This window comes from Ambystoma mexicanum, chromosome 7p (genome assembly GCF_040938575.1).
Source record: "Ambystoma mexicanum isolate Mex_15411 chromosome 7p, UKY_AmexF1_1, whole genome shotgun sequence".
Taxonomy (NCBI): Eukaryota; Metazoa; Chordata; class Amphibia; order Caudata; family Ambystomatidae; genus Ambystoma; species Ambystoma mexicanum.
In genome coordinates this window covers 99,386,649-99,413,108 of record NC_090939.1, presented here as the reverse complement: position 1 = coordinate 99,413,108, position 26,460 = coordinate 99,386,649, and the positions used below count along the sequence as shown (strand labels likewise).

Sequence of the window (26,460 nt, the reverse complement as noted above, 5' to 3'; positions counted from 1 at the left end):
TGGACTCCTGCCCAGTGGCCATGACAGCACTCCCCCTCAAGGCCCCACTCACGGTGGGTCTTCCCTCTGGTCCTGGTTTGGTGGGGTTGTCCCGGTGGAATTGTCTGAGTCGTGGGGCATGGATAAATTCAGCGGGTTCCCATGTACGATCCTGGGGGCCGTAGCCCTCCCAATCGATGAGATAGTAGAGTTTTGAACGTATTTTCTTAGAGTCCAGGATGTTCTTAACTTCATATTCAAGTTCAACGGTGATGATTTCTGGCTCTGGTGGTGTTGGAATTCGAGTGTCCTGTTCCACTGGCTCTAGAAAAGAGATGTGAAAAACTGGGTGGATTCGCATGTTGGGTGGTAAATCCAATTTCATGGCCGCAGGATTTATGACAGCCTTAATAGAATATGGTCCCAAGTATCGTGGCCGCAAGGCACAAGGTCATTTTAAAGGAATGTTTTTGGACGCCAACCATACCTTATCCCCGACATGATATTGTGGAGCTTCGCTCCTGTGTCGGTCTGCACATTTCTTTCGCTGCTCCTTGGCTCGCCTTAGGTTTTCACTGGCTTCTTTAAGAGATTGAGTAATTCTTTTATGCAATGATGTAACTGCCGGCATCTCTAACTCGTCCAGGGGGTCAAAGGAAGACGTCCTTGGGTGCCGACCGTTCATTGTGTAAAACGGGGTCTGCCCAGTGCTGGTGTGAATTGAGTTGTTGTAGGCAAACTCACTTGACAAGAGAATGTTTTTCCAGGAGTCCCCTGTTTTTAGTAGCATGCATCTCAGATATTGCTCGAGCGTCTGATTCGTCCTCTCCATTTGACCATCGGTTTGGGGATGGTGACTCGTAGAAAGCCGAAGGTCAATTTGGGCTAGTTTACAACACCTTCTCCAAAAGGCTATATCAAACTGGGATCCCCTGTCAGAGACCAATACGGATGGGAAACCATGCAGTCGGACGATCTGTTCTAAATATACTGTGGCCAAAGTAGCTGCGGTAGGAAGTCCCTTCAGTGGGATAAAATGTGCCATTTTGGATAACAGGTCTACCACGACCAGGACTGTATTAAACCTCTTGCAGGGGGGTAGATCGGTGATTAAGTCCATAGATAATGTATGCCACAGTGTTGGTGGCACCTCCAGAGGTCTCAACAGCCCTGCATGATTTTGTTTTTGGGATTTATTCTGTGCACAGCACCGCACGTGGTAATGAACTGGGCAACATCCTTCCTCCAAGAGGGCCACCAATAATTCTTATGGATCTTGGCTCTAGTATTGGTGATCCCTGGGTGTCCCTCCACCAATGACTCATGGTAATTCGCTATAATCTTAGTGCGTAATTCCTTGTCCGAAACATACCTTCCCTGGAAGTATGGCAGGTTATTTCTAATGGAGTATTGTTCTCCCTTACTTAACCACTCCTTTTGGGCGTTTGGGTCCATCTGAGCTTGGAGGTCAGTTTTTAATTCTTCCCAGCAGGTAGTAACAGCTATCTGGTGTTGAATCCGCTCCTCGGGGATAATGACTATGGAGTCGGAGGGGTTGAAGGCGTCCTGATCCTCTCCCATTCTTGATAGAGCGTCAGCCTTTCCGTTGCGTACTCCAGGCTGGTAGGTACAAAATCGTATTCAGCAAAGAATAACGCCCAACGGAGTTGCCGTGAGGATTGTGCCTTGGCTGTTTTCAAATATTGTAGATTACGGTGATCGGTAATAACAGTAACCGTATGTTTAGCTCCCAAAAGGTAATGTCTCCAAGTCTTGAATGCTCCTTTCATTGCCAGGAGCTCCTAGTCTGTCTGTTATTGCATAATTTCGTTCAGGTGCACAAAACTTGCGGGACCAGAATGCTATAGGATGAAGCTGCCCCGTTTCAGGGTCCCTTTGTGATAACTCTGCCCCCATGGCAATACTGGAGGCATCAGTTTTCGACCACATAAGGTAGATCATGCCAAGGGTGTCGAAGTATAGGCGCTGAGGTGAAAGCTTGTTTTAATTCCTGGAAGGCATGTTCGACCTCCGCTGACCAAAGAAATTTCTTGTTCTTTTTTTTAGAAGAGACGTGATTGGATGGACGATTTGCGAGAATTGTGGTATAAAATCATCTATAAAAATTAGCAAAGCCCAGCACACTTTGTACCCCTTTGATAGATGTTGGGGATGGCCATCGAAGAATAGCTTCAACCTTGCGTATGACCATATGAACTCCTCGTAGAGTAAGCATGAAGCCCAAAAACTCAACCTCTGTGACGTGGAAGGAACATTTTTCTAGTTTAGCAAACAATTGATGCTGACAGAGCTTTTCCAACACCGCTCTTACTTGGCAACACGTTCTTCCTTGGACTGCGAATAGATTAAGATATCGTCAATGTAAACAAGAACACATACTTCCAGTAGTTCATGGAGCACATCGTTCATAAAGAACTGGAATGCCGCTGGTGCATTGCGCAGCCCAAAGGGCATCACCTGATATTCGAAGAGTCCGTATTTGGTCCGGAATGCTGTTTTCCACTCGTCACCACTTTTAACTCGTACGAGGTGGTAGGCGCCCCGTCGGTCCAGTTTTGTGTAGATTTGAGCGCTCTTTACCTGGTTGAGTAGTTCTGGGATGAGTGGCAGAGGGTATCTGTTCTTAACCGTTATTTGGTTCAATGCTCTGTAGTCAATGCACGTTCTAGGGTCACCTTCCTTCTTGGGTATGAAGAAGAGCGCTGAGGAAGCAGGGGACTTAGATGGGCAAATAAACCTGTTGGCTAGGTACTGGTCTAGATAGGTTCGCAAATCTTGATTTTCTTGTTCCGTCAGGGCATATTTTTGGCTGCATGGGATTTGAGCTCCGGGTATCAGGTCGATCTGGCAGTCATAGGGTATTTGCCTGTTCTTTCTGAAATACATCTTGATAGTCCAAATATTCTGGTGGCAGGGTACCCGCAAGGGCCAGAAGAGGTTTTACCTTGCCTTTGGATTGTTGCAGATGACAAGTTTTGGCGCACTCTTGCAGAAAGGTCAGCACTCGAGTTTTCCAGTCAATTCTGGAGTTATGGGCCTCTAGCCACGGCATTCCTAAGATCATTTGGAACTGTGGTGCCCCCAATAAGATCAAAAGAGATGTCTTCCCGATGGCCGTCCTGACATATCAGCATAACCTTTTCGGTGTGATGTGTTACTGGTCCAGATGATAGTTGTGAGCCATCCACTGCAGTTACGTTCTCCGCCTGTGGTTTATGCCGGAGAGGAAGGCCTATTCGTGCAGCTAGGGCCTGATCAATATAGTTACCACCTGCTCCACTCTCTATATACGCCTCCAAGGCGTGTACTTTGATGGTTGCTGGTGGTGAACTATGAGTACTGGAATGACTAGATGTGATAGATGTGAGGTCTGAACTACTTTCTGGTTTTTGTTCGACATGGGGACCCCTACCCTTGTCGGGCACTGGAGTTTTCCGGAGCCGTATCCTGTACCTTATCGGTATTTTCCGTCGCACCCACAGTTTTCTTGGGAGGTTTAGTGGGGCAATCTCGAAGAAAATGCCCTGCCGTGCCACAGTATAAGCATAATTGCTCCTGCCTCCGTTTTCTCTCTCCCCGCCTTAGATATAGGGGCCCGTAATCCCCCGATTTGCATAGATTCAGTGGTTTCGTGGGTCTTGCCTGGATTGTCCCTGGATCTCATATAGACTGATTTTCCTTCTGCCCTAGTGCGATGCATCTTTCTGTCTTGTAACCTTTGATTCAGTTGCAATGTTAGGCTGATGTATTCTGCACAGGCTTCGGGAGGGTTGACCACCTGGGCTAAAACGTCCTTTAGTTCCCCACGTAACCCTCGATAAAATAATGTGGTCCTTTTCTCCTCAGGCCAGTTGGTTTGTGCAATCAGGAGATTGAAAGTGGCTATATATGTCAGTAAATCCTAATTCCCCTGTCTTAGAGACAACAGTTCATTATCCATGGCCTGCCCTTGGGTGTGCCGTGCAAACAGCTTCTCCAATTCCCGTTGAAATTCCCCATAATTATGCAGCACAGGGTCATCCTGGTTGACCAAGGGTATTGACCAGTCCTCTGCACTGCTTCCTAGTACAAAGGCCACCCTAGAACTATTGTTCGGGAATGAACCTGGGCGGCCCAGAAAGTGCAGGTGACACTGATTCATAAATATAGCAAATTTGTTGGGGTCACCGGTAAACCGTTCCGGTGGAGCCAGTGGTACAGCCCCTGGAAGTACCACTTGAACTGGTGGTGATGGTGGCACAGGGGTTGTCGCGATTCCAGGTAACAGGACCTGCCCTGCATGAGATTGAAGCACCTGTCTTGCCAGGTCGTCGGTTTGTTCTCGAGCAATGATTAAGTCCCTTCTTAAAGAGTTTGTCTCTTGTCTGGAGGCATGCACTTCAGCCCGTAAATCCCCCAGCAATTAGGCCAACTGATCGGTTTCAGAGGTATTCATAACGCGCAGGCAGAGATTCGGGGAGGCTTTGCGTTCTGTTACACTCACCTGGTCTCTGTGTGGGCGTTGGGGCACGGTTGGAGCCCTGCCCGGAATTGGCTCCCTCAGGTCGCTTCTCTCCCCCAAATGCTGCCTTTCCGTGGGTCCGGAAGGCTGGATCTGTTCCTGTGATAAGATGAGAGGCAGTGAGGAAAGCGTGGTGGAGTCGTAGTTCCCCTCTGCCCTTTCGTGCCAAAATGTAGTGCATAGAAGTTTGCCCCTGCAGGCTCACCTGTTTGTATGTAAGGATGAGCTCTCTGTCCTGCTTTCCTTCAGCAGGGGCGCTGCGGATGGACCTAGTTACGTCACTGGTCCAAATTGCGGAGGTCCAGACCGGCTGCGACCATTCCGTCTTGGCAGTAAGTCTTTTATGATTATGATTGTTGATCGTATTCTTGTAACAATACTGTCCCAGGGAATAGTGTTCGTAACAGTATATTATTCTCTCTCCCCTTTAGTGATGAAGATGACACAGGAGCGCGTGATGGGGAAAAGAGCCAGCTCCGGATGTCCCCACCACTGGTAAGTAGGCAGTTGCAGAAACTGCACCAAGTTCATGAGTAGTGCTGCTTATTAAAGTCTATGTGACCGCTCACCTTGTGTATCTTTTTCTCTTTGCAGGCGCGGCAGGTCGGCGATGGCTGCCGGAGATGAAGATCCGCGTGGAGGCTGCATCCGATGAAGGCCCCGTGTTGGTGGAATTCGGAACAGGTAAGGATGCTGGGCGGTACCTGCAGAGGATTCCGGAATACAGGTAAGATGAAGGCAACTGCGGCGGAGTCGGGAGCAGATGACAGTGCTTCCAGCGACAGTGTGACCTCAGGTAAGGCGTGCGCAGTGACTGCAGAGTGGAAGCTGATGGCAGTGCTTCCGGCGATGGTGTAGCTTCAGGTAAGGCGTGCGCAGCGACTGCGGAGTGTGGAGCAGTTGGCTGTGTTTCCTGCGATGGTGTGGCTAATTCCAGGTAAGATGGTCGAGGTATCCGGAGACTGGAGATGCACTTGTTGAGCCAGGTAGGTGCTGCAGGTTCCGGAGACTGAAGGCGCACGTGCTGAATCAGGTAAGAGTCTTCTGAATGGCGGTAAGCGTTACGCTGCACTTAGCAGACTAACACAAAGCGCCAGTATGCGGGTGGGGCCGGCTCATATAGCCTGGCCCCAGCCACTCTCCTTTGGCCCCGCCCTGTGGCCCCACCTTGCTCCTCCTTCAGTCTTCTGCACGTGCCTTACCTGTGATAATAGGCCCCGCCCGGCCTTGCTGCACATGCCTTTGGTGTTCTGAGTGCCATGCACACTTTGAAATGAGCTTGGTGCCATAGGCGCCAAGACTGGGTCCATAGAGACCCTGCATGAAGTGAAGCACTGGGCTCCTGCCCATTGGCCATGACACTACCTCGAGGGGACTCAACAGTCTCGAAACCCATGATCCATTGGAAAAAACAGACTCAAAATGTCTTAAAGCTCATTTTACCCATTTAAAGCACCTTCAATCCTAGCCAGATGCCATTGAGCCCCAAGACCAAGCAATTAAGTTATCTGAAGTGGTTCTGTCTTCCTGTCCAACATTTAAGGGCCCTGGTGACTAGTAAGACCCCCACCCTCTACGTTTTTAGAAGACATCTTCAGTGTACTGACATTGTTGTTGACATTATTGTCTGCGTACCCCTGTCTTCAAACCCAGAGTGCCCCTTTATTCCAAAGCCTGCATTCTCTGTGTTTTCCCAGACAGTGGCGGCTTATATTGTTTTTGACTAGAGTATTTGCTACTGTTGTTTGTTCTGTTTCTGTGCTAGCTCACGTCCTTACTGAAGAGTATAGCCTGCCATGAGCCCATGCTACCTTGAAGACGTGAATGTGCTATACCTGTCAGGCTCTATCTATTTCACCTGTATGATTGGCATCCCTGCTCGTTTAGTAGTAGCGGGAGATTGAGCAGGAGTTTTACCTATTACTCATCTCTGTACTCCTGCAGAGCAGTAGCCATTTCGGCACACCGGCATCCCATGCACTGTATAGAAAGGGCACTGGGACGTGTAAGATTGTTTTTTCATCTCGCCAGATGGGTTGCTGTAAGGTTTAAGTAACGCCATCAGACCTTTGCAATAAATCATCAAATCAAAGGAATTCAAGAATCTTTAATGACGTATAGATTTGAGATACATTGGGAAAGATAGAATGACAATATAGATGTATAGCCAAGTCCATCTGGCCTGTCCATTCCCCTCCCGGCTAAAACACTGTAGACTTCACTTAGTTTCCAGCTTTATCCTTACATTTTTGCAATGGCAACATTTCGTAGAATCAATTTATTGCCTTTTTAAGTGAGCAATCGATTTTTCCACTACCCTTCTTGTTGGATGATAGTCTGTGTAATTACTGCCCAGAAGAAACATATTCCCGAGATACTCCAGAGTCACTCTCCCAGACCCTGGAACAAGTCTCATCACAGGAGTGTCTGTTCTTGAACCAACATCAGCCTGGATTCGGATCAATTATACTACCAACCTATTCCCAAGGCCTCCATCTCACCACCCATCTGAGACCTCTTGAAGACTAGAGCTTTAGGTCCTTGCATTAGTGATGGAACCGTTGCGTCTTCCTGCTAGCTATCTTCCCTTATCTTTTAGTATATGTGGCCTCCAGACTGGACATTGTATACCAGGTGAGGCCTTTCCCCAATTTACATAGCTCTAACAACTGCCTTGATGCTTCATACTCTAGATTCCATCCCCCAATATATTCTCTTGGAACTGGTCAATGTCCCTGATAACTGAATTGAAATAGCTTCTCATCCTTGTGGCCTCCAACAATCAGCCACTTTGCCTGAGGGTAAATTCTGCTCACCCCCACACTTGGCTACTGACACGTAGGCAGTTCCCAATTGGATTAATCTGTTCATGTTCCATGCAGCTCACCTATGAATCCTTTGTATAATACTCAGTCAAAGTCCTTCTTGGAACAGAGATTAGGAAATTGCAAGGGATGTGGTCTACAGCAATTAAAGGTCACATAGTCACGCGAATCAATTCAAACGTCTAGCATGATCGGCCAGTCATGACATTATGCTGCACTGGATCCGGTAATCCAATCGATTTAAGTATTTCCATCAACTTCCCCACTATGCTTCCCCTGCATCCTTAGATGCTTCTTTCTGGGTTCAGAATTTCTTCCAAAAGATATTGACTTTCATGGTGTCCATGATCCATGCCTTTGAACAAGCTGCTTCTGCCACTGTCCGAAACTAAATCACAGCATATGGTGAACGGTAGATTATGGGCAAATCCTCACACCAATATCTGCTGCTTTTACCCATATCCACTGGCGCTCCATCACACCCAAGCCCACCCACCAGAGGGGTGCCCAATTTATGAAGCTTGACGTTTCGTTGCTACTTGCTCTAGCCACGCCCCTTGTTTACTATTCTGTAAATTAATCGAGCCGTCGCTGTCAAGCCTTCTGTCCTACTATTCCGTTTCTAGAAGGACCTAAAGTGCCTTCAGCCCCCTCTTTCCTCCAATATCTTTCTTAGGTTTTGATAGCATGCTTCGCACGGATATACACTTCATACCCGACCAACCCTCACTTGATCTTTCTTGGGCACCACTATATGCCAGTCACAATTCTCACTGTACCATGCTCTGTGATGCTGTTGGGGCAACAATCTCTAATGCATCGTATGCCATCCCAGCCTGCACATGTGTAACTGTATCACTTCTTCTGAGTGTGCTATGATATAAATATTTAGGTGAGGGCTAAAAACAACTTTTGTTCTCCTAATTCTATGGTACTTTTCTTGTCCCGTTTCTGATTCTTTTGACATGGTATGTGTTGTTTGTCTTCTGTCCTAAGCGCTATTATGCCTGCGGGTGCTGTTAAACGCTATATGAATAAATAAAATAAATATAGGAGCTTACAGCATTTACTTTCCCCTTCACCAAACCTTTTCTTTAAAGCATCAAACCTACATCTGTCTCTTTGGTCATATGTGTGGGTATGTAGCGTGGTAGGCTACATTACACACTTTATTAGCTTGTGGTGGGAAGGAACTCAACACACTTTGTGGGGTTTCTCTCCCATGAGCCAGTTTGTCTTTTCAACATGTAGTGTAGCTTTGAAATGTAATCTAAAGTCTGTATCAAAAGTCCCATCTACCCTGAAAGTAACAGCATCCTTCTCTTATTCATTTGCTTTTTTGCATCAAAAGATTGTTTTAGATAAACCTGCACAGCAAGCAACCCTTTTTGAGGGAAGGCTGAAGCTCATCTCTCATGAATTGTACGGTTTTCTACCTAACAGAAAGGGACAGGTTTTGGGTCAAGTTTCCATCTTGCTATGAAGAAAACACCCTACCCCTTCCACAAATGAATTCCTAAAAATATGAGAATTTTACTGGGAGTGCTGGCCTTTACAGATTAAGCTGTACATCAAGTACCACTGGCTACTGAATAGTCTCCTTTAATCTGGTTTCCCGCTTTTATGCACACTCGCACACTGTCACTCGGGGCATGCAGGTCACGTGATACAAAATGGTATGGCGCCCATTCACACAAGCAGACCATCCAAGCAGGTGTGCATTTCCCTCTGTTGTGCACCGCACTAACGCCAAGTCAACGTGGGGGAACGGGGGTCCTGGGGAAAATCTCACAAAACACTTGCACACGTCTAACATGAGTTGAGAAACCTCTAGTGTGTGATATACCACTATGCTGAGCGTGCTGTCTCAACAGCTCTAAGTTTGAAAGTAGTTCTGGCCACCCCGTTCTTGTCCAATGTGCTCTTATGCCCCCAGCCGTGTGCTTACCATTTCATAAATGTCCTTGGCCTCAACAGAGCGTCGATGTAGAATGTCTCTCCGCAGCACGATCAGCAGGAACAAGAACCCCAGCATGATGTGGCCCAGGTTGCTGAGGATGTTGTTGAAGGCGCTGTGTGTGTGAGAAAGAATATAGGTGTTGCATGTTAGAAGTCCTTGAAATCCCTGCATCCTACTCTCTAACTTCCCTCCAACACTTCTCAAAATAACAAGACATCCAAATTAAAAAATAAAATCGTATCTGTTTTCCTTTATTAACATATAAGTATCTTCCAACAAAAGTGATATATGTTGCTGCTTTTATTCAGAGATGTAACTGTTTGTCCCCATTAGAATAAATAGAACAATAACATCGATGTGTAGTAAAAGTGAGCAAAGGAAAACCAGCGGCTGCCAGGATGCACCAGTATTGTGTCATGCACTCTGGTCACAGTTGAGCCTTCGCTTACTTATCCATGATGAGAGAGGGGGAAAGCACAGCTGCCCACCATGTTAGCTTTACTCCTTAGTTCTGCATTGTCCAAGGTGGTGGGAGGGCAATTTATGAATTGTATGTGTGATGTCACGTGGCACGGGAGACCGGGTCACGTGTGAAGGGGGTGGGAGCCGGAAATAAAGGAACCACCGTAACTGGAAGTTTGGCGCCAGTCCGGGTTTATGCAGTTTACAAGCTGGTCGAGTGCTTTATTGCTCTGCGCTGTGACCCAACGCCTGTGAAGGCCTGCACATCTAACGGAGGCCCCCCACCAACGGAACCTCCTACATCACACTGGCGACGAGGAAGGCGCCTTTCCCACACGCGCCCATTTCTAGCATTCTTCACAAACATCAACAAGCTGCGGCCCATCGAGACCGCCGCACCGGAGACCAGAACATCGTTAAGGCATTCCGGTGGAACATCGTTAAGGCATTCCGGTGGAACATCGTTAAGGCATTCCGGTAAGAGTAGCCAGCAGAACGTGGGAGCCAGGGGGAGCTGGTGGCTGAAGTTTGGAAGCCACTCGCGGTCATACGCACACATGGATGAGACCTGCCTTCAACATCCTGCTTTAGCGTACGCTCCATTCTCAAGCGGGAGCACGCAACCCTCACTCATGCCCCAAACTTCTACCGAACATTTCACACGCTGCTTTCCAGTGCACAACTGAACGTTCCATTCTCTCACGGAACGCAAGCCTCATTTTTAGGCTTCCAACATTCCATCTGATTTCATCGCGCATGCCGCATGCATCGTTCTAGGAATACTATGTGATACAGGCTCCATGAACATTCCTCTACGCAGGTACCAGCGAGTAGTGCCCCTCTACTCTCATAACTCTACACATGTCAGGAGAACAGCCATCATCACGCTCACCCTGGGAACAGCGAAATTAACCACTCCAACGCTAGAGGCACAGGATTACACCTCCCCGAGCACCCAACTCTAGGGAGCAGTGAATACCCAGCTGCATCCACCGGAAACACCAGGTGAGGGGAGCTTGCAGTGCAGGCGCATCAAAAGGACACTGACATTTTTCCAAAGTGCACTTGCTCGCACATACGTCGGAAGGTCATATTTTCCCGTGCATAGCCAGTAGCATACCATATAACACCACTGCTCGACCATGTCCAGCACGAATGCAAGCCCTTCAAGGGCCAGTGCAAGCCCCGCGGATAGGAGGAATGTCAATTTTGACCATCCAGACTCAGCACTCACCACCCTCATTGCACCTTTCGACCCATTCGCAACAGGGGCAGCCGTGCGCTGGGGAATCTGGCTACAACAATTTGAGATGCATCTTGATGCCAGAGAGATCACCACCAACAGGAAAAAATGCACATTCCTCCTACACAACATTGAAACGGCAGCGCTACGCCTTTTTAACACCCTCACTGACAACGGCGATGTGAATGACTACGACACTGCAAAGACTGCGCTCACTAACAAATTTAAACCTGACCTCAATCCCGACTACAAACGTTTCCATTTTTGCATGGCCATGGCAACGCAAGAATGAAAGAGTACACTACTTCGATGCCCGCCTATGGGAGATGGCAGTGGGGTGTGAATTTCCTAAGGAGGAATTCGCCATTCGACTCCAAATAATCAACGGAATCTGGTCAAAAAATCTGAGGAGAGCCATCCTATCAGAAAAAAACATAGCGCTATGCCGAAGACTGGAGATGGGGTGTCTTCGTGAATGCACGGATGACCAGGTGACAGTAATCGAGGCTGCAATTCAACACCTAACGGTAGATAATCCAAGAAAAAATGAGGAAGTGGCAGCCACCAGGAGACGCCAAAACAGATGAGAACGGGGAAGCAGAGAATCCAAACCCCATGTGCCTCAACGGCGAGAGAACTCCTGCAAGTGGTGTGGTGGCCCATGGCACCGGGGAGACACGTGCCCCGCATGGGGTACGACCTGCCGGAAGTGCAACCGCCTTAACCACTACGCAGCAGTCTGCCTGCACCCGCCAGGCATAGGAGACCGCAAACAAATGCTGCAACGACCACAGGAACACCGAAAGAAGTTCACCCCACGAGAAACCAGCCGGCAGCCGAGCAGAAGAGGAAGAGCGAGGGCCGTAGACCAGACGCAGAGATCACCCGACACGAGTGACAGCAAGGAGAGCGAAGACAGCACCTTGCCGGACAGACGGGACAAGTAAAGACGGAAGAAATCCAGTAAGAGAGTACACTGCGTACATCTTATATCAGTGGTAGAACCCAGGAGGTCTAGACAATGGCCCTCCTGAGCAGTCATCTCAGACAGCAAGCCAATAAAAGTGGTCATCGGCATCGGAGCAACCGTCAATGTCATGCCAGTGACCGATTTCGACAAGCTCAACCCAAGACCAGTACTCCAAGACAGAAAGGTACGATTCTTTGCATACAGTTGCAAGAAGCCACTGCCGGTGCAAGGATCCTTCAGGTCAGACCTATTGCACAACAACGCTGCATGCCGAGCCAGAATCTATGTAGCCGATGCTGGCTGTGAGACTCTCCTAAGATGCAGAACAGCAGAAAAGCTGCGGCTGGTACAGTTCGCGTTCAGCATCCAACACGCAGAAATCGACTACCTACTTGAGAAACATCACCAAGTGTTCCAAGGCATCGGCCGCCTGAAAGGCAGGTCCATCAAGTTACACATTGACCCCACCATTGAGCCAAAGGCAGTGCGACATCGCCAAGTACCTTTCCACATGAGGGAGGCCGTGGAGAAGGAACTCGAGAAGCTAGAAAAGGCAGGCATTATAGAGAAAACCTTGGGGCCAACCCTGTGGGTGTCCCCTATGGTAGTGGCGCAGAAGCCAGAGCAAGCCAATTCAGTGAGAATCTGCATTGACATGAGGCTCCCGAATGCAGCCATCGGAAGGGAGTGGCACATCACGCCAACCATAGATGAGCTCATCGTCGACCTGACAGGTGCAACAATATTCAGTAAACTGGACTTCAGATCAGGGTATCACCAAATCAAACTAGCAAAGGAGTCGAGGTACATCACCACTTTCGCCTCCCACCTTGGCCTGAGGAGATACAAATGCCTGAACTCTGGGATATCATCGGCGGCTGAGGTGTTTCAGCATGAAATCCGGAAGGTTCTGAACGGCCCAGAAGGGAAGACAAACATCAGTGACGATATCATTGTATATGGGACAAAAAACAAAGAACACCACAAACGCCTGGCAGCAGTACTGCAACAGCTCAAAAACGCAGGACTAATGTTGCATGCAGAGAAATGCAAATTTGGCAAAGAAGAGCTCTGTTTTAATGGGTACATTTTCAACTCTAAGGGGGCATCACCAGATCCAGCGAAGGTGATGGACATCAAAAGCACAGAGCCCCGCAATCCTACACTGAAGTAAGGAGCTTTATGGGAATGGCGACGTATTGCGCAAGGTTCATCCTGGACCTCGCTACACTAGCGAGCCCCCTTCGCGAACTCTCGAAGAAAGACCAGAAGTGGGAATGGTCACCCATCCACCAGCAGGCCTTCCAACTGATCAAAGACTCGCTATCTATTTCCACCACAATGGCATTCTTTGACATTGAAAGACGCACAGAACTCCTTGTTGATGCGAGCCCGGTGGGCTTAGGAGCCGTGCTTACCCAAGTCGACAAAGAAGGCAACGTACACCCCATCGCATTTGACAGTCACACATTAACCAAAACTGAACAAAACTATGCCCATATTGAGAAAGAGGCCATGGCAATCCTGGGGGTGCAGACATTTCAAAGTTTATCTACTGGGAAAGCAAGCAAAGGTGTTTTCTGACCACAAACCCCTCATGTCCATCTTCAAGGGCTCAGCGCCACAACCCTTTGGCATGCATCACCAAGTGGATGCTACAACTTCAACCTTACAATGTCGAGGTGGAGTATCGGGCCGGAGCAGAAAACCCAGCGGACTATCTGTCCTGCCACCCACAGCATGCTATGGACCATGAAAAGCAACACGCTACAGAAACAGACGAACATGTATGCCACATGGTTGCATGTGCCTGACCGCGGGCCCTCACGTTGCAAGAAGTAGCTGAAGAACTTTCTAGCTACAATTGCCCAGCGCACTAAGTCGGCCCAGGAGAAGCTGCAAGCCATCTTCAGAATCTGCCACAAACTCACCGTACCCATTGAAGGAGTGATACTTAAGGGACACCGAATTGTGCTACCTATTGCACTAGAAGAAAGAGCCTTCAAACTAGCCCACAGTGGGCACCAGGGAATTGTAAAGACAGCTTCATACCTAAAATCCCGGATGTGGATGCCACACATGCAACAGCGAGTGTTGGACCTCGTAGAATCATGCGCAGCATGCCAGGCCACCAGGAGAGCTGAAACCCCAGAACCCATTATTAGTGCCCCAAGGAGCAACAAAAGGTGGGAGTCAGTCAACATAGACTACTGCACCATCGCGGGAGAGGGCTACCTACTAGTCCTGGTGGATGAATTCAGCCGATACCCGGAGGTCGAACATGTAGCACACACCAAAGCAGAGACAATGACCCTAGCACTGGAAAAGATATTTGCGATACACGGCATCCCATCCAAAATCAAGAGTGATAACGGGTCCCCCTTCACCAGCCAAGAACTTTAGCAATTCTTCCAAGACCTCAACATACGGCACAACAAAAGGATCATCCCAGGCTCGCCGCAAGCCAACGGCGACGCCAAACGATTCACGGGGTCGCTCAACTAAGTAATCCGCATCGCAAAAGAACGGGATCATCCCTGGCTAACTGGCGTGTACCGAGTTCTGAGGACTCACTGTCAGACCCCACACTCAACTGGAATCAGCCCGGCAGCCCTCATGTTCGGGGTGCCGATCCAAGCTGAAATCCCTGTACACCCAAGCTGGCTAGCACCTGATCCGGACATTCCTGTCATAGAAGCAAGACGGGTCAAGCGGAATGAACGAGAGAGCTGCACTTGCCACGCCTACCACCGGGAGTTGCAGCCAGGAGACACAGTGATAGTCAAGAACTGGGCTCCGCCCAAGAAGATGTCACTAAATTTATTTCGAGTTCAGACCATGGACAGTCAGCGCCGCAAGCCGCAGCATGATCATGGCCACCACAGGGAATGAGACAGTGACCAGGAACATATCTCACTTCTGGAAAGTCCCGGCGGCAATGTGGGAAGAAGAGCCAAGGAGCCCGAGAGGATAACCCAGATCGCCTGATCAACCAAAAGCCCCCAGACCGTCAGACGACCACGACAACACACCCCAAGAACCTTGAGAACTAACACCATGCAGAGGCGAGACCCGACTTGAGATCCCTCCAGTAAAAGAAGCAGAGAGGACTCATCCCTGATACTATCTGAGGGAGAAGCCGAGACCGTCATCTCGTCTCCAAGGGTATGTCATACAAGGTGTCTACCACCGATCGAGCACGGGCAGGCCACGCTCTTAAGAGACTAGAATGGACTAAACATGTCTGATGTTATTGTTGATGACTGGGGAGAAAAGCATTCTACATTCTAAGTTTGGGAGGAATGTGATGTCACGGGAGACCAGGTCACGTATCAAGGGGGTGGGAGCCGGAAATAAAGGAACCACCGGAACTGGCAGTTTGGTGCCAGTCCGGGTTTATGCAGCTTACAAGCTGTTCAAGTCTTTTTTTTTATTGCTCCGCGCTGCGACCCATGGCCTGTGCAGGGCTGTGCATCCAACGGAGGCCCCGCACCAATGGAGCCTCCTACATCACAGTATGAAGTTTCCCATGATGTAGAACTTAAACTGAAAGTAGCATTTCCTTCTCCATCACGAGATCTCTATTAATATAGCCCATCTCCAATCCTAGAGAAGAAGGAGGAGATGGACCAAAGCCAGAGTGCAACCTCCTAGAGTCAATCACATTGGACCCACTTGGGAATCGTCTCTCACACCTACAGCAATCCATACAGCTAAGAAAAGGTTGGCAGTCTCCATTAGCTGCTATACAGACGTCAGCAGTTGGAATCCTCCAGGGAAGAGCAGCAGTGGCTGCGGAAGGAGCTCCAGGTCCTAACTGGCAGTGCTTTATTTGCTTCTTGATAGCACATTGAGATGCACAGCGCTATCCATCTTAAAATAGATGTGGTAATACTGCGTTTATGAGAAAATGGATAAGAAAGAGTACATGGTGCTGCCACTTTCCTCTGTTCTCTGTAAATAGTAGCACAGAGATAATCTCACATCAAAGATTTGTACTTATGTATTGAGCATTTATTAGCCGCCTATACAACCAAATGGTGTTTAAAGGCACCACAAGACAAAGTGGGGAGGGAGCAGGGAAGTAAAATAACAGTGGCAAAAACAGTAAATATACAATTGTGGTCCTACTAGGCCTTGTGGCATTCGGAAGTGCAAGTGCAGTGAAGAGAAGTTGCAGGAGATAGGGAAGAGAGTGGGGGTTGGAGGGAGCAGGGTATGGACAAGTGCTGGTGGGAGCCCGGGAGAGAAGTGCAAGGAGAGCCAGGGTGTAGGCCAATGGCAAGTGCTAATCTGAAGGAATCCCACGGGTGGGATGCACAGCTGCCAGGCAGGGGGCCTGCAGGGGCAGTGCTGAGAGGGGAAGGGTGCTGGTGTTGACTGGGTGGAGGGCCTGGTAACCTGTGAGATTCATGAAGGAGCAGGCCGCTAGTCTAGGCAGCAATGGGGTGATTAGCAGGGAAGGGAAAGAGGTAGAGAAAAGCAGAGTTTTTAGATGTTTGCAGAATTTAAGGAGGTCCGGCTCAAGTCTGAGTGGGGCAGGGAGGCTGTTCCAAAGAGAGGCACCAGCCGAGAGAAAGACCTGCCCCCAACTCTGCTTGCAGAAGCGTTTGACAAGCAGAGAGTTGGAATTGGAGAAGCAGAGGGCTATAGCAGGGAAGTATTTAAGGAGGGAAAGTTGGAGAATGCGTAGTCCCAGACCCCAGAAAGCCTTGCAGAGGGTCTTGAATTCGCTCCTCGTGGCCACCGGGAGCCAGCAGAGTGATATTGGGGCTAGAGAGATACCGTCCCTGAGCTTGAGTCAAAGGATAAGTCTTGCAGCCCTATTCTGGATTAGCTGAAAGGGCGCAGGGAGGAAAGGGGAAGATTGAGGAAGAGGCTGTTGCAGTAGTCCAGCCTAGAGAGGACCAGAGCGCTGGAGACATTGAGCTTCTGGGGAAAGATGAGGAAAGGGAGAATGACTCTAAGGAGGTGAAGCTGGAAGTGGGCCTTCTTGGCAAGGTCCAAGATGTGAGGGGTGAAGGAGAGAGCAGAGTCGAAGATGACCCCAAGGTTTTTGGCCTCACAGGATGGTGAGGGTAGAGAGCCCAATGAGGGCGGACAGAGGGTAGGAGGGAAATGGGGCACAGGGATCCCAATGAGAAAGATCTCAGTCTTACTGGTATTAATACTGAGATTGTTAGCTGCACACCATGCCTGGATGGCGGTCAGAGATTCAGGGATGACAGAGGAGGAGGAAGAGGTAGAAGAGGGAAGTTTGAAAGAGAGCTGTGTGCCATCAGCATAACATTGGAAGTGAGGAGAAAAGGAGGAGATGAGGTGAGCAAGAGGGGCGAGATAGATATTGAAGAGCCACAGTGATGGGATAGAGCCCTGGGGGACGCTGCAGGTGGAGAGTGAAGTACTGGAGGAGAAAGGGCCCAATTGCAGGAGCGAAGGGTGGTTAATGAAGAAAGAGGTCACCAGTCCAGTACCCGGTCCGTGATGCCGAGAGTATCGCTTAGTCATTTTAGGAGGATGGAATGGTTGACTGTGTCAAAGGCAGAGGAGAGATTGAGGAGAATGAAGACAGCAGTAGAGTTGGGAGTCGAGATTTGCGAGCATGGTTCACAGATATTCAGGAGAGCAGTTTCTGTGCCTATGGATGCCTGGAATCCAGATTGTTGGTCATGAAGGCAGCCAACAAGATCAGTGTGGAGGGTCAGTTGAGGGAGGACCAACTTTTCCAAGAGTTTACCCAGGATGGGGGTAGTAAAGATAGGGCGATAGTTAGCTGGGCAGGAGGGGTCAGCAGACAGGTTTTTTAAAGAGAGGGTGCACAAGGGAGGGCTTGAGGGTTAGAGGGAACAAGCCAGTGGTGAAGGAGTGGTTACAGAAGTCAGCAAGAGCCGGGGAGAGAGATGAGATGTTGTCCTTAATGGTTCTAAAGGAGCACCGGAGTACCAGTTTGGAGGAGGCCTACATAGAGTGCACCCCTTTAGAGAACTTGTCCAGTGCTATGGGCAGGTGGGAGGAGAGTAAGGGGAGTGGAAGCAGGGGAGCCATGGGAGGCAGGGGAGCAGGCGCAGGAGAGGAGATGGAGGTGGAGGAGAGTGAGGGTAGGATGTCCTGAGTTTTGGATGTGAAGAGGGAGGCCTCTTCACAGCCAAAACCCATCCAAGGCTGAATTGTAGTAGTTGTGTAGCAACTACTTTTTCCAAGATTTTGCCAATAAACAAGCGGTTCGAAATGGGCCTATAGTTGGCCAGGTCATCTGGATCTAGGGTTGGTTTTTCCAATTGAGGTCATATGAGACCAGTCTTGATGGTGTCCAGGAATGACCATTCTGTGAGGGAGGCATTGATGATGCTGAGGAGCGCATTGAGCGCCGGGCCCGTCAATTGTTTAATGATGGAGGGCGGAATTATATCATCAGAGTAAGAAGTAGGATTGAGGGAGTCAATCTTTATTAGGAGATCCAGGGGAAAGAGGAGAGAATTCAGTCTAGAGGGGCAGTGTGCATACCGGGATGCAGGGGATGCTAATGCTGTGGGAGGTTGATTTGATGGTCTCTCAGATTGTGTCTATTTGTTCAATGAAAAATGTGTTGATTCTGTCGCATTTCTCCTGAGTTGCTGCTACCTCGGGTTGGGTGATGGTTTAGCACAATGCTTTACTACTTCAAAGAGGGCCTGCTCCTTTTAGAGGATGCTGCAATGGTGATGGAGTAGTAAGCAGCTTTGGCCTTGGTAATCAGAATCCTAGGGTTTGCGCACAGAGATTTGAGGTTGGTGAGGTCTCCAGGGTTATGGTTTTTGGTCCACTGTTTCTCTAGGGCTCTGATTGAGCATTTGTTGGAGGCTAGCACGGGGGTATACCATGGGGTGAATGGTTTGGTCTTAGCCCGGCTGTATTTTAGGAGGGCATGAGTGTCTACCAGTTTCATAGCAGAGTTGCTGAATAATTCCACGAGGCCCAAGGCATTCCCTGTGGTCGGGAAGTCTGCAAAGTTTGCTTCTTGTTGATTATGTTGCGATATGATCTGGCTTAGGGCATATGTAATATCATGTGAAAGAAAGAGCCAGACACAGAGCTTTTGTTTAAACCTCTTCTTTATTCTCCTTCATGCTTTCACTGACTTAAACCCTCCACTTACCTTGGGTCATGGGTTAGAAATGAGAGACGGATACAAAGCTGTCGTTTTCTCAATGTTTGCCATATTTATTAAGGTTATATGGGGATGGGATCAACACCTATCTGTCTCTACCATAACGAGAATGTTCCTACCTAGCAAACTAAAACTAAAGAAAAAGTAACCTTGCGTCCAAATATATCTGACCCTCACGCTATAATACATAACCAAATGCAAAAGGTAAAGTTCTCTGAACATTTACATATTTTTGTTGAACTTTACTCAAACTTACAGTTTTCACAAAGCAATCCTTGTGACCAGGGTTGGGTTCCCTTTCGCTAGGTCAATTCAGGAAGTCTTTTGATAGAGTTCTGTTTTAACAGTATTCTAATCAGTTCAATGGCAGATGTCTTTTACATCCAACATGTCTTTGCATTGTTGAAGAAATGTCTCTTTTACCAAACCGCTTGTTCACAGAAAAACCAAAGCAACTGTTTCTTTCCCAAAGTGCTCTTCCCAAGATGAAAAGAAAAAGAGGTGTAGCATGTATCCTTTCTGTAGAATTTTGACAGGACAGCACAGCAACAGTCTTTTGTTAAACAATAATTTGTCAGGAAGATAAGGTGTGTACTTTCTTTCCACAACTCTTGTAACCACTGCCAAGTTTCCTTCAGTAAAACAACTATCCCTTTCCTGGTGTACTCTCCTGCCAGAATAAACTTCCACTTCACACAACTTGATTCCTATCCTGGTATACTCGCCTGCCAGGATTAAGTTCTGCTTTACAGCAACTGCCAATGTTTCTTTCTGCATGTGGCAATACTGGTTTCAGGTTTCTTCCTTAGTACCTCTAATGGGGAGATTGGTACAATGTTTTCCAGTTTTTATAGTCTCTTGGGTAGAGACAATGCGGATTACAGGTTTCCCCAAACTGATATCCCAAGTAAGGAGACTTGCGCCTTCTTTGCCCCTTTATCTTGTCTGTGCAGTCTTTTGGCTGGTGGCAATGCGGGTTACAGGTTTCCCCAAACTGATATCCCAAGTAAGGAGAGTTGCGCCTTCTTTGCCCCTTTCTTTTACTTAGTCGGTATTCAAAAGTGTCTTTTAATTATAAGTGTTCTTTGCGGAGTGGCCCAGGGTTACCTCTTCCCTTAGGCCAACTCATTGGCTTCTTTCAGCGTCTCTGTGTAGTTTCAGGATGCTGCAGTACTCATGCGGTGTGGGTTGGACTTGAGTACACTGTCAAACTTTCTGACAATAGCTCTGCCGTGTCTGCCATTGTCCACCCGGCTCGTCCCAGGTGCTCACTGGTCTTCGTTGGATCTCCCGGTGCTCCAGCACACTGATGCGGTTCTCTGCGGCTCAGGGATACCTCTCCCATCCACCTTTCTCCCCCTGCTGTCGTTCTTCACGGTTCTGCTTCCCACTTCATACACGCTGTGGCACCTCTCGATTCCTCTTCCAGCGTCGGCCTCGGTGTCCGCTTCACCAGCTGCGTCTCCACTTCCCTGGCTTGTGTGGTTTCAACAGCTCTCTTCACCAATACTAATACACTCTAATAAAGGTCCTGCTTCTTTGACTGATTGAAACAACTAAACCGCATGGTCTCCTTTGCAGCACTGGTAATCATCTTTCGCTCTTTGCTCCTGTACTTCGTCTCAGTAACATAAGCATTAGGTCTTGAAGTCCATAACGGTTTCAGAGCTTTTAATGCCATTTTGCTTCGATTGTTTGTTGGAACTGAAAGTCATTAGAGACAGGAGATGTTCTGTGAATGGTATGTGCAGTGACCTTGGGGTTAACACGTTTAAGACACAACTATTATTCATGAGGCATTACATGTGGCCCATAGGTTTCTAAGGTGGAAAACGTATTCCGATTAGAATTTTTTTTATATAGTTTTCTTGGGAATGTAGCTGAGGAAGGATTAATGCAGTGACAGCATGCCATCAAAAATGTACGGGTCATGGGGTCTTCATTCTCACAGAAAAAGGAACACTGCGTTTCTCCTAAGGGAGTCACCACTTTACCCCGACAGCCACCTCCTTCCATGTCATCCACCCTCAACGATGCCACCCACATGGTTAGCATCAGGTAGCAGCTGCCTTCCGTGGGCCACATGGAAGGCAATTTTAGTCTGGGGTTCAGTGATGACTCAGCGGGATTCATCACACCTGCTATTTCCTTTCTTCAGCCCTAGTCATGGATAAAGACAGAGGACAGGACCGTACATCTCAAGCTTACTAATGTACATTAACCATTATCTTCAATCCAGCGTGCATGTTTTCACACAGTTCTTTGAGATGTCTTCCGCCACACATATGATGCCCTTCCTTCATCACTGCTGCTCTCCCTAGTATCAATGCCACTATCAATGTAATCTGAACTGGCGTCTGGCTCCTGTGATAGAGGTTCTTCATCCGTGACAGAATCACTAGGAATTACCTTCTTGAAGAATGAGGAATTCCTCATAATGTTGTGTCCATGTTGTTCAGCAGAAATCAGGGACCCATTTACACTAGTCACAGTCAGGGGAATGGGATTGAATGCAGGCATTTCCTTGTTGGTCTGTGTTTGATGCACACTGACACAATCACTGGCATGTATTTTAGACTCGCTTGCACCCTTTCTTTTATCCAGATATTCTTTCATTTTGAGTTTGTTATTCATATCCATATGTTGGGCTAGTCTTGTAACACCATCATCCATTTTACTATCAGACAGTTGGGGTATTTTAGTGCAAATGTCTGGATTAAACATTAACTCCGATGGGCAGACCCCAGTAGTGCCATGAGGGGTATTTCTGTAGTCCCTTAGCAGCTGGCAAGTAGCCTGCATGAATGATCCCTTTATAAAGTAGCACACTTGAAGTGTCTACTTGGTGTTTGCCATAAACCTCTTGACTGTGCCACTTGCCTGGGGCCCTAGTGGTGTCATCTTTCTGTGGCGAAATCCTAGATACTCGCAAACAAACCAAAATCATGACCACTGAATGGAGGGCCATTATCATACTTTACAATTCTCGGAATTCTGTGAGCAGCGAACATCTTATCCAATGCAGGTATTATGGCTTGTGCCCCTAAAGAAGATATTTGCACCTCTCGATATCATGACATTTCATCCATAGCCACCAGTATGCATTTGCCATTGGGGAGAGGGCCAACAAATCGATGGCTAGTTCTTCCAAATCTTTGTAGGCATAGTAAGTATTTTCAGTGGATCAGGGAATGTGCGTGGAGCCACAGACTTGCAAATGGTGCACTTTTCTAACTTTGCTTCTGTACGAGAATCCATTTTGCAGAACCATACCTGCTGCCGCAGAAATCGTTTTCTTTATACTATCCCTTTGATGACCTTCATGCGCAATCTTGATGATCGTGCCATGCAGAGACCACGGATTATGCTTCCTTTTAGAAGTACGTTCACCAGAGAGATTGACAGTTCATCTTTTAGGAGGGCAAAAGTGCTTAGTATCTTTCTTGGACTCTTCTGATAATAAATTATCCTGTGCGCCATATGTGATGCATGTATCAGACATCATTTGTCGCTTTACATTTGTGTTTCTCCAACAATGTTGTCCATGGAAAGAGCGCTGGGGAGTGCACAATGGACCACATAATGAATGTATTGGTCAGCTTTGGATATATTGGCACATTTTGTATCAGGAAGGGCATGTCTCGATAAGTAATCAGTGGATTGTTATCCTTGCCAGGTTTATGGACAATGCCAAACTAGTGTTCTTGAAGGGGAAAATCCCATCTATCTATCCTCAGGGTAATTATTGCGTTATGCTTGCCATACATTGTCGTGAGTGCTTTGTGATCAGTGATGACATGAATCGCTAGCCACTGAGAAACAGATGGTAGTGTTTGCAGGCCCACACCACTGCTAAGCTCTCCTTTCCAGCCTGTGAGAATCCGCTTTCAGCTGGGGTAAGACTGCGACTTGCATACCATACAATACGATGTGGCGATGAAGAGTCATGTTTGTGTTGCGGTAGAATAGCACCCAACCCCAGAGGATTGGTATCCACCGTGAGCTTAGTGTGCAATTCCAGATCATGATAAGCAATACATTCTGCAGAGGGGATGCGTTCCATTGTTGAGCAGAAAGCTTGTTTGCATTCCGGAGACCATCAAAACTCATGTTCAGCTGTGGCGAGTAGTTGTAATGGCATGCAAACGGACTCAAAGTCCTTGAAGTATCTAGTACAATAACCGGCCATCCCTAAAAAGTACTGTACTGCAGACACATTTGTTGGGTTTGGTGTGGAAACAACAGCTTGAACTTTTTCTGGCTCAGGTTGAAAACCATTGCTGGAGAACGTGTGTCCAAAGAACCTTCGCGCTGACTTACTAAATTCACACCTCTCGGCATTTTGTCTGAGGTGGGTGTCCTCTAGGGCCATGCAGACTCAGCAAAGGGTATCATTATGAGCTTCCTGACTTGTCCCAAATACAGGAATACCATCGCTATTATTTAGACACTGGGGAATGTGCCGTAGTATATTGTGAATTTCATTCTGGAAAATCTCTGCTGCTGACAAGATGCCAAAGCTGAGGCATTTGTATCTGGATAAATAAACCGAGATGAGTTGCAAAAGTTGTGATTGGTGCTCCTGATCAGATTTTGAGGTGGGAGTATTTTACTCGCTATTTTTAAACTTTGAGAGTAAACGTGATTTCAAGGGAGCACACAGTTTTCTCCTTCAAGAGAGTAAACAATATGTGACATCCAAAACTGTTTGGAAATCATCATGTGGCAGCAGTCCACATCATGTCAGAAAACCAAGTTTCCTTCACAATTAACAGATAAAGCACAGGGTGAGGTAGCACAAGCACCCTCTCACGAATGCGACGGATGAGCACTAACACACTGAGCTTCCCCTGTGTGCAAAGAATAGGTACCATTATGGAACTGGTTACCACATTGACTCCAAGTTATGGTTGAATGGATGTTTACACTAGACATAACATACTCATCTGTGCCCCAGATAAGGTGGGAATATGTTACACACTACCTCTGTAATTTGAGTGTAAATTAAATTGTAGGAGTGAAAACGACTTGACTCCGCAAGAGTGTAAAAAGTATGCAACTTAAATTGAAAATGAATATAGCACATAAGAAACAAAGCAGAGTTGTGTAGCAGAGATGTCTGGCTTCAAGCACTGTATTACATTTGTGGAAAACGTTCTATATATTAATGTGTATGAATACACCACATAGATGCATCTTGATGATCAATGCAAACAATAAAGGAGCTCCTAAAAATACTTGTGTGCGGTGCAAGCATGCATTCACTGAAAAAGGAAAATCACATAGGAGCACATATTTGAGTTCGGACGTAATTAGGGGTCGGGACCTGTATGTTTACACTTTTATGCAAATGGGTCAGTGCCGCTATAATTTCCCTCATTTGCACAGCAGAGTGCAAAAGGGGAGTGTAAAAAGGCGTCATACATATTTGTACACCAGCCTTTTGCACTCCACTATGCAAATGAATTAAACGCCGCCTGACATGAACGCATGGAGGCGCTATTTATAATGGATTCCTATCAAGCCCATCTGCTTTATTCACCAGCACAGGGATCCACAGCATTAGTGCCAGAATTAAGACACATGCTCACGCAAAGGCTGGAGTATTTGTATGGTGGAGAGGAAGGGAGAGACGGAATCGTAACTTGGGACATACAAATAAATGAAAATATGGAGTACCGTAAATGAAATGGGTAAAAGCCTTACACACGGCTTTGACGCATTTCATTTACAATATTCAGGGAGCAAAATGATCTCCAATTTGTTTGTTACAAAGGATACTTCCCAATTGTAACCGTTTCTTTCTTATTACTGATACGATGCTAAAAAGCTAGGAACACATATATGTATGTATTATGGTTCTCTGCTACAGCATCTAAAGACACAAAACACAACGGAATTTTAACAGAAATAACCTTTCCTTTTCTCATTGTGTGAACTGTGTGCACTGAGCCTTTCTGAAACAGCAGAGATTTAATGTGTTTTCAGAAGCTGCTCCATGAATTGCAATTTCATCCATGAGATAAGAATCAAAGAATGTGTTCTGGTCAACTTCCCTCTGTAAATGATGCATGGAAAGCTAAAAGGTGTTTTATTGACAAGATTTTAATGTGCAAACAGGGCTTGTTGTGATACAGCGTGAGGCTGGATGTAGTTTGAGCTTGTGGTATCATTTATTTAAGTCCAACTTAGAGAATACAGTCATTCCATGTAGTAGGTGCATCATATCGGTCATTCAAAGTGACAGGTGCCTTTCCCTTTCAATGGCTTCATTGGGTGTGTGCATGTCTACACACAGACGAATGCTTCCGCTTGACTCTTTGTTGGGTACCAGCATTATTGAGAATACCCAAGGTGTTGGACCTTTCACGTGTTCTATAATATCTTGTTCTAGAAGTGACTTGATCTCGTCCGCATCTTGTAACTATTTTCAGTGTAATTCCTCTATAATGCTGGACTCTGGGTTTAATGTTCTCATTTATATACAGCTTTATTTGACAACATCTGAGTTTATCCATTCCTTGAAATAATGATGGGATAGCTTAATTGCCATGTCTTTCACACCTGAAGTGTAGGCAGTCAGAGGATATAGAATGTGGACTGGTCCCATTTGTATGGCTCACTTGAAAATGAGGATGCATCCTCCAGGTATATCTACTTCGATGACATAGACGTTAATGTTGTCTGTCTTGCCGTTATATGAGCAGGTTGTTTTGAAAACCATTTTGCACAGAAGTGTTGACATCAAGCCCTAGGGATATATGTCTGTATCAGCAGCTTTAAGCTGAGAGTATGATGTAACGGTGCGTACGCAGCTTCACTGATGACACAATGTAGATCCAGAGTCAATTAAATATTCAAGAGAGCTGCCATTCAACTGCAGTAAGAGTGTGAGACTGTTCAATCGCTGTTGGGTTTCCTATTGCGAACATTTAGCAACGTTTATGCTCATCACTTGAGAGGGATTCAGATTCGGCTTGATTGCGGGCTGTCGTTTCAATGTGTCGAATTTTGTGATGTGATGGACATCGTCAAGGTTCTTCATGTACTTGTTTGTAGCAGGGAGGGAGATCGTCAGAGATAACCTGCTGTTCTCAGAGATCGTTGTAGCGAGGAATTGTGGCAGTTAGGTGACCTCCTTCGCGGTGGTCAATATAATGTTGTGGCTCACTATGGCAGACACGTGTCATTTGCACGGCCGCCATGTTGGTAGGAATTGCCGGTGGATTGAAAATGATTCTCTCAATCACAGGAATCACAGATGTTCCCTAACGCTGGGCATGTGCCCTTGTGCGGAAAATCATATCTGCATCTGCAACATCCAGAAATTATTTGAGAGTGGAGGACTTCTC

General features: G+C 47.2%; 1 protein-coding gene across 3 annotated transcripts in view; it reads right to left on the bottom strand.

The window, feature by feature from the left end:
- SIDT1 (SID1 transmembrane family member 1) overlaps positions 1-26,460 on the bottom strand; it is a 737,146-nt gene that overhangs the window by 162,013 nt on the left and 548,673 nt on the right. For all 3 annotated transcript variants that reach the window (XM_069635864.1, XM_069635865.1, XM_069635866.1), the window contains one exon: positions 9,275-9,398. In XM_069635864.1, the coding sequence (XP_069491965.1) occupies positions 9,275-9,398 (124 nt within the window). The remainder of the gene's footprint in view (positions 1-9,274; positions 9,399-26,460) is intronic.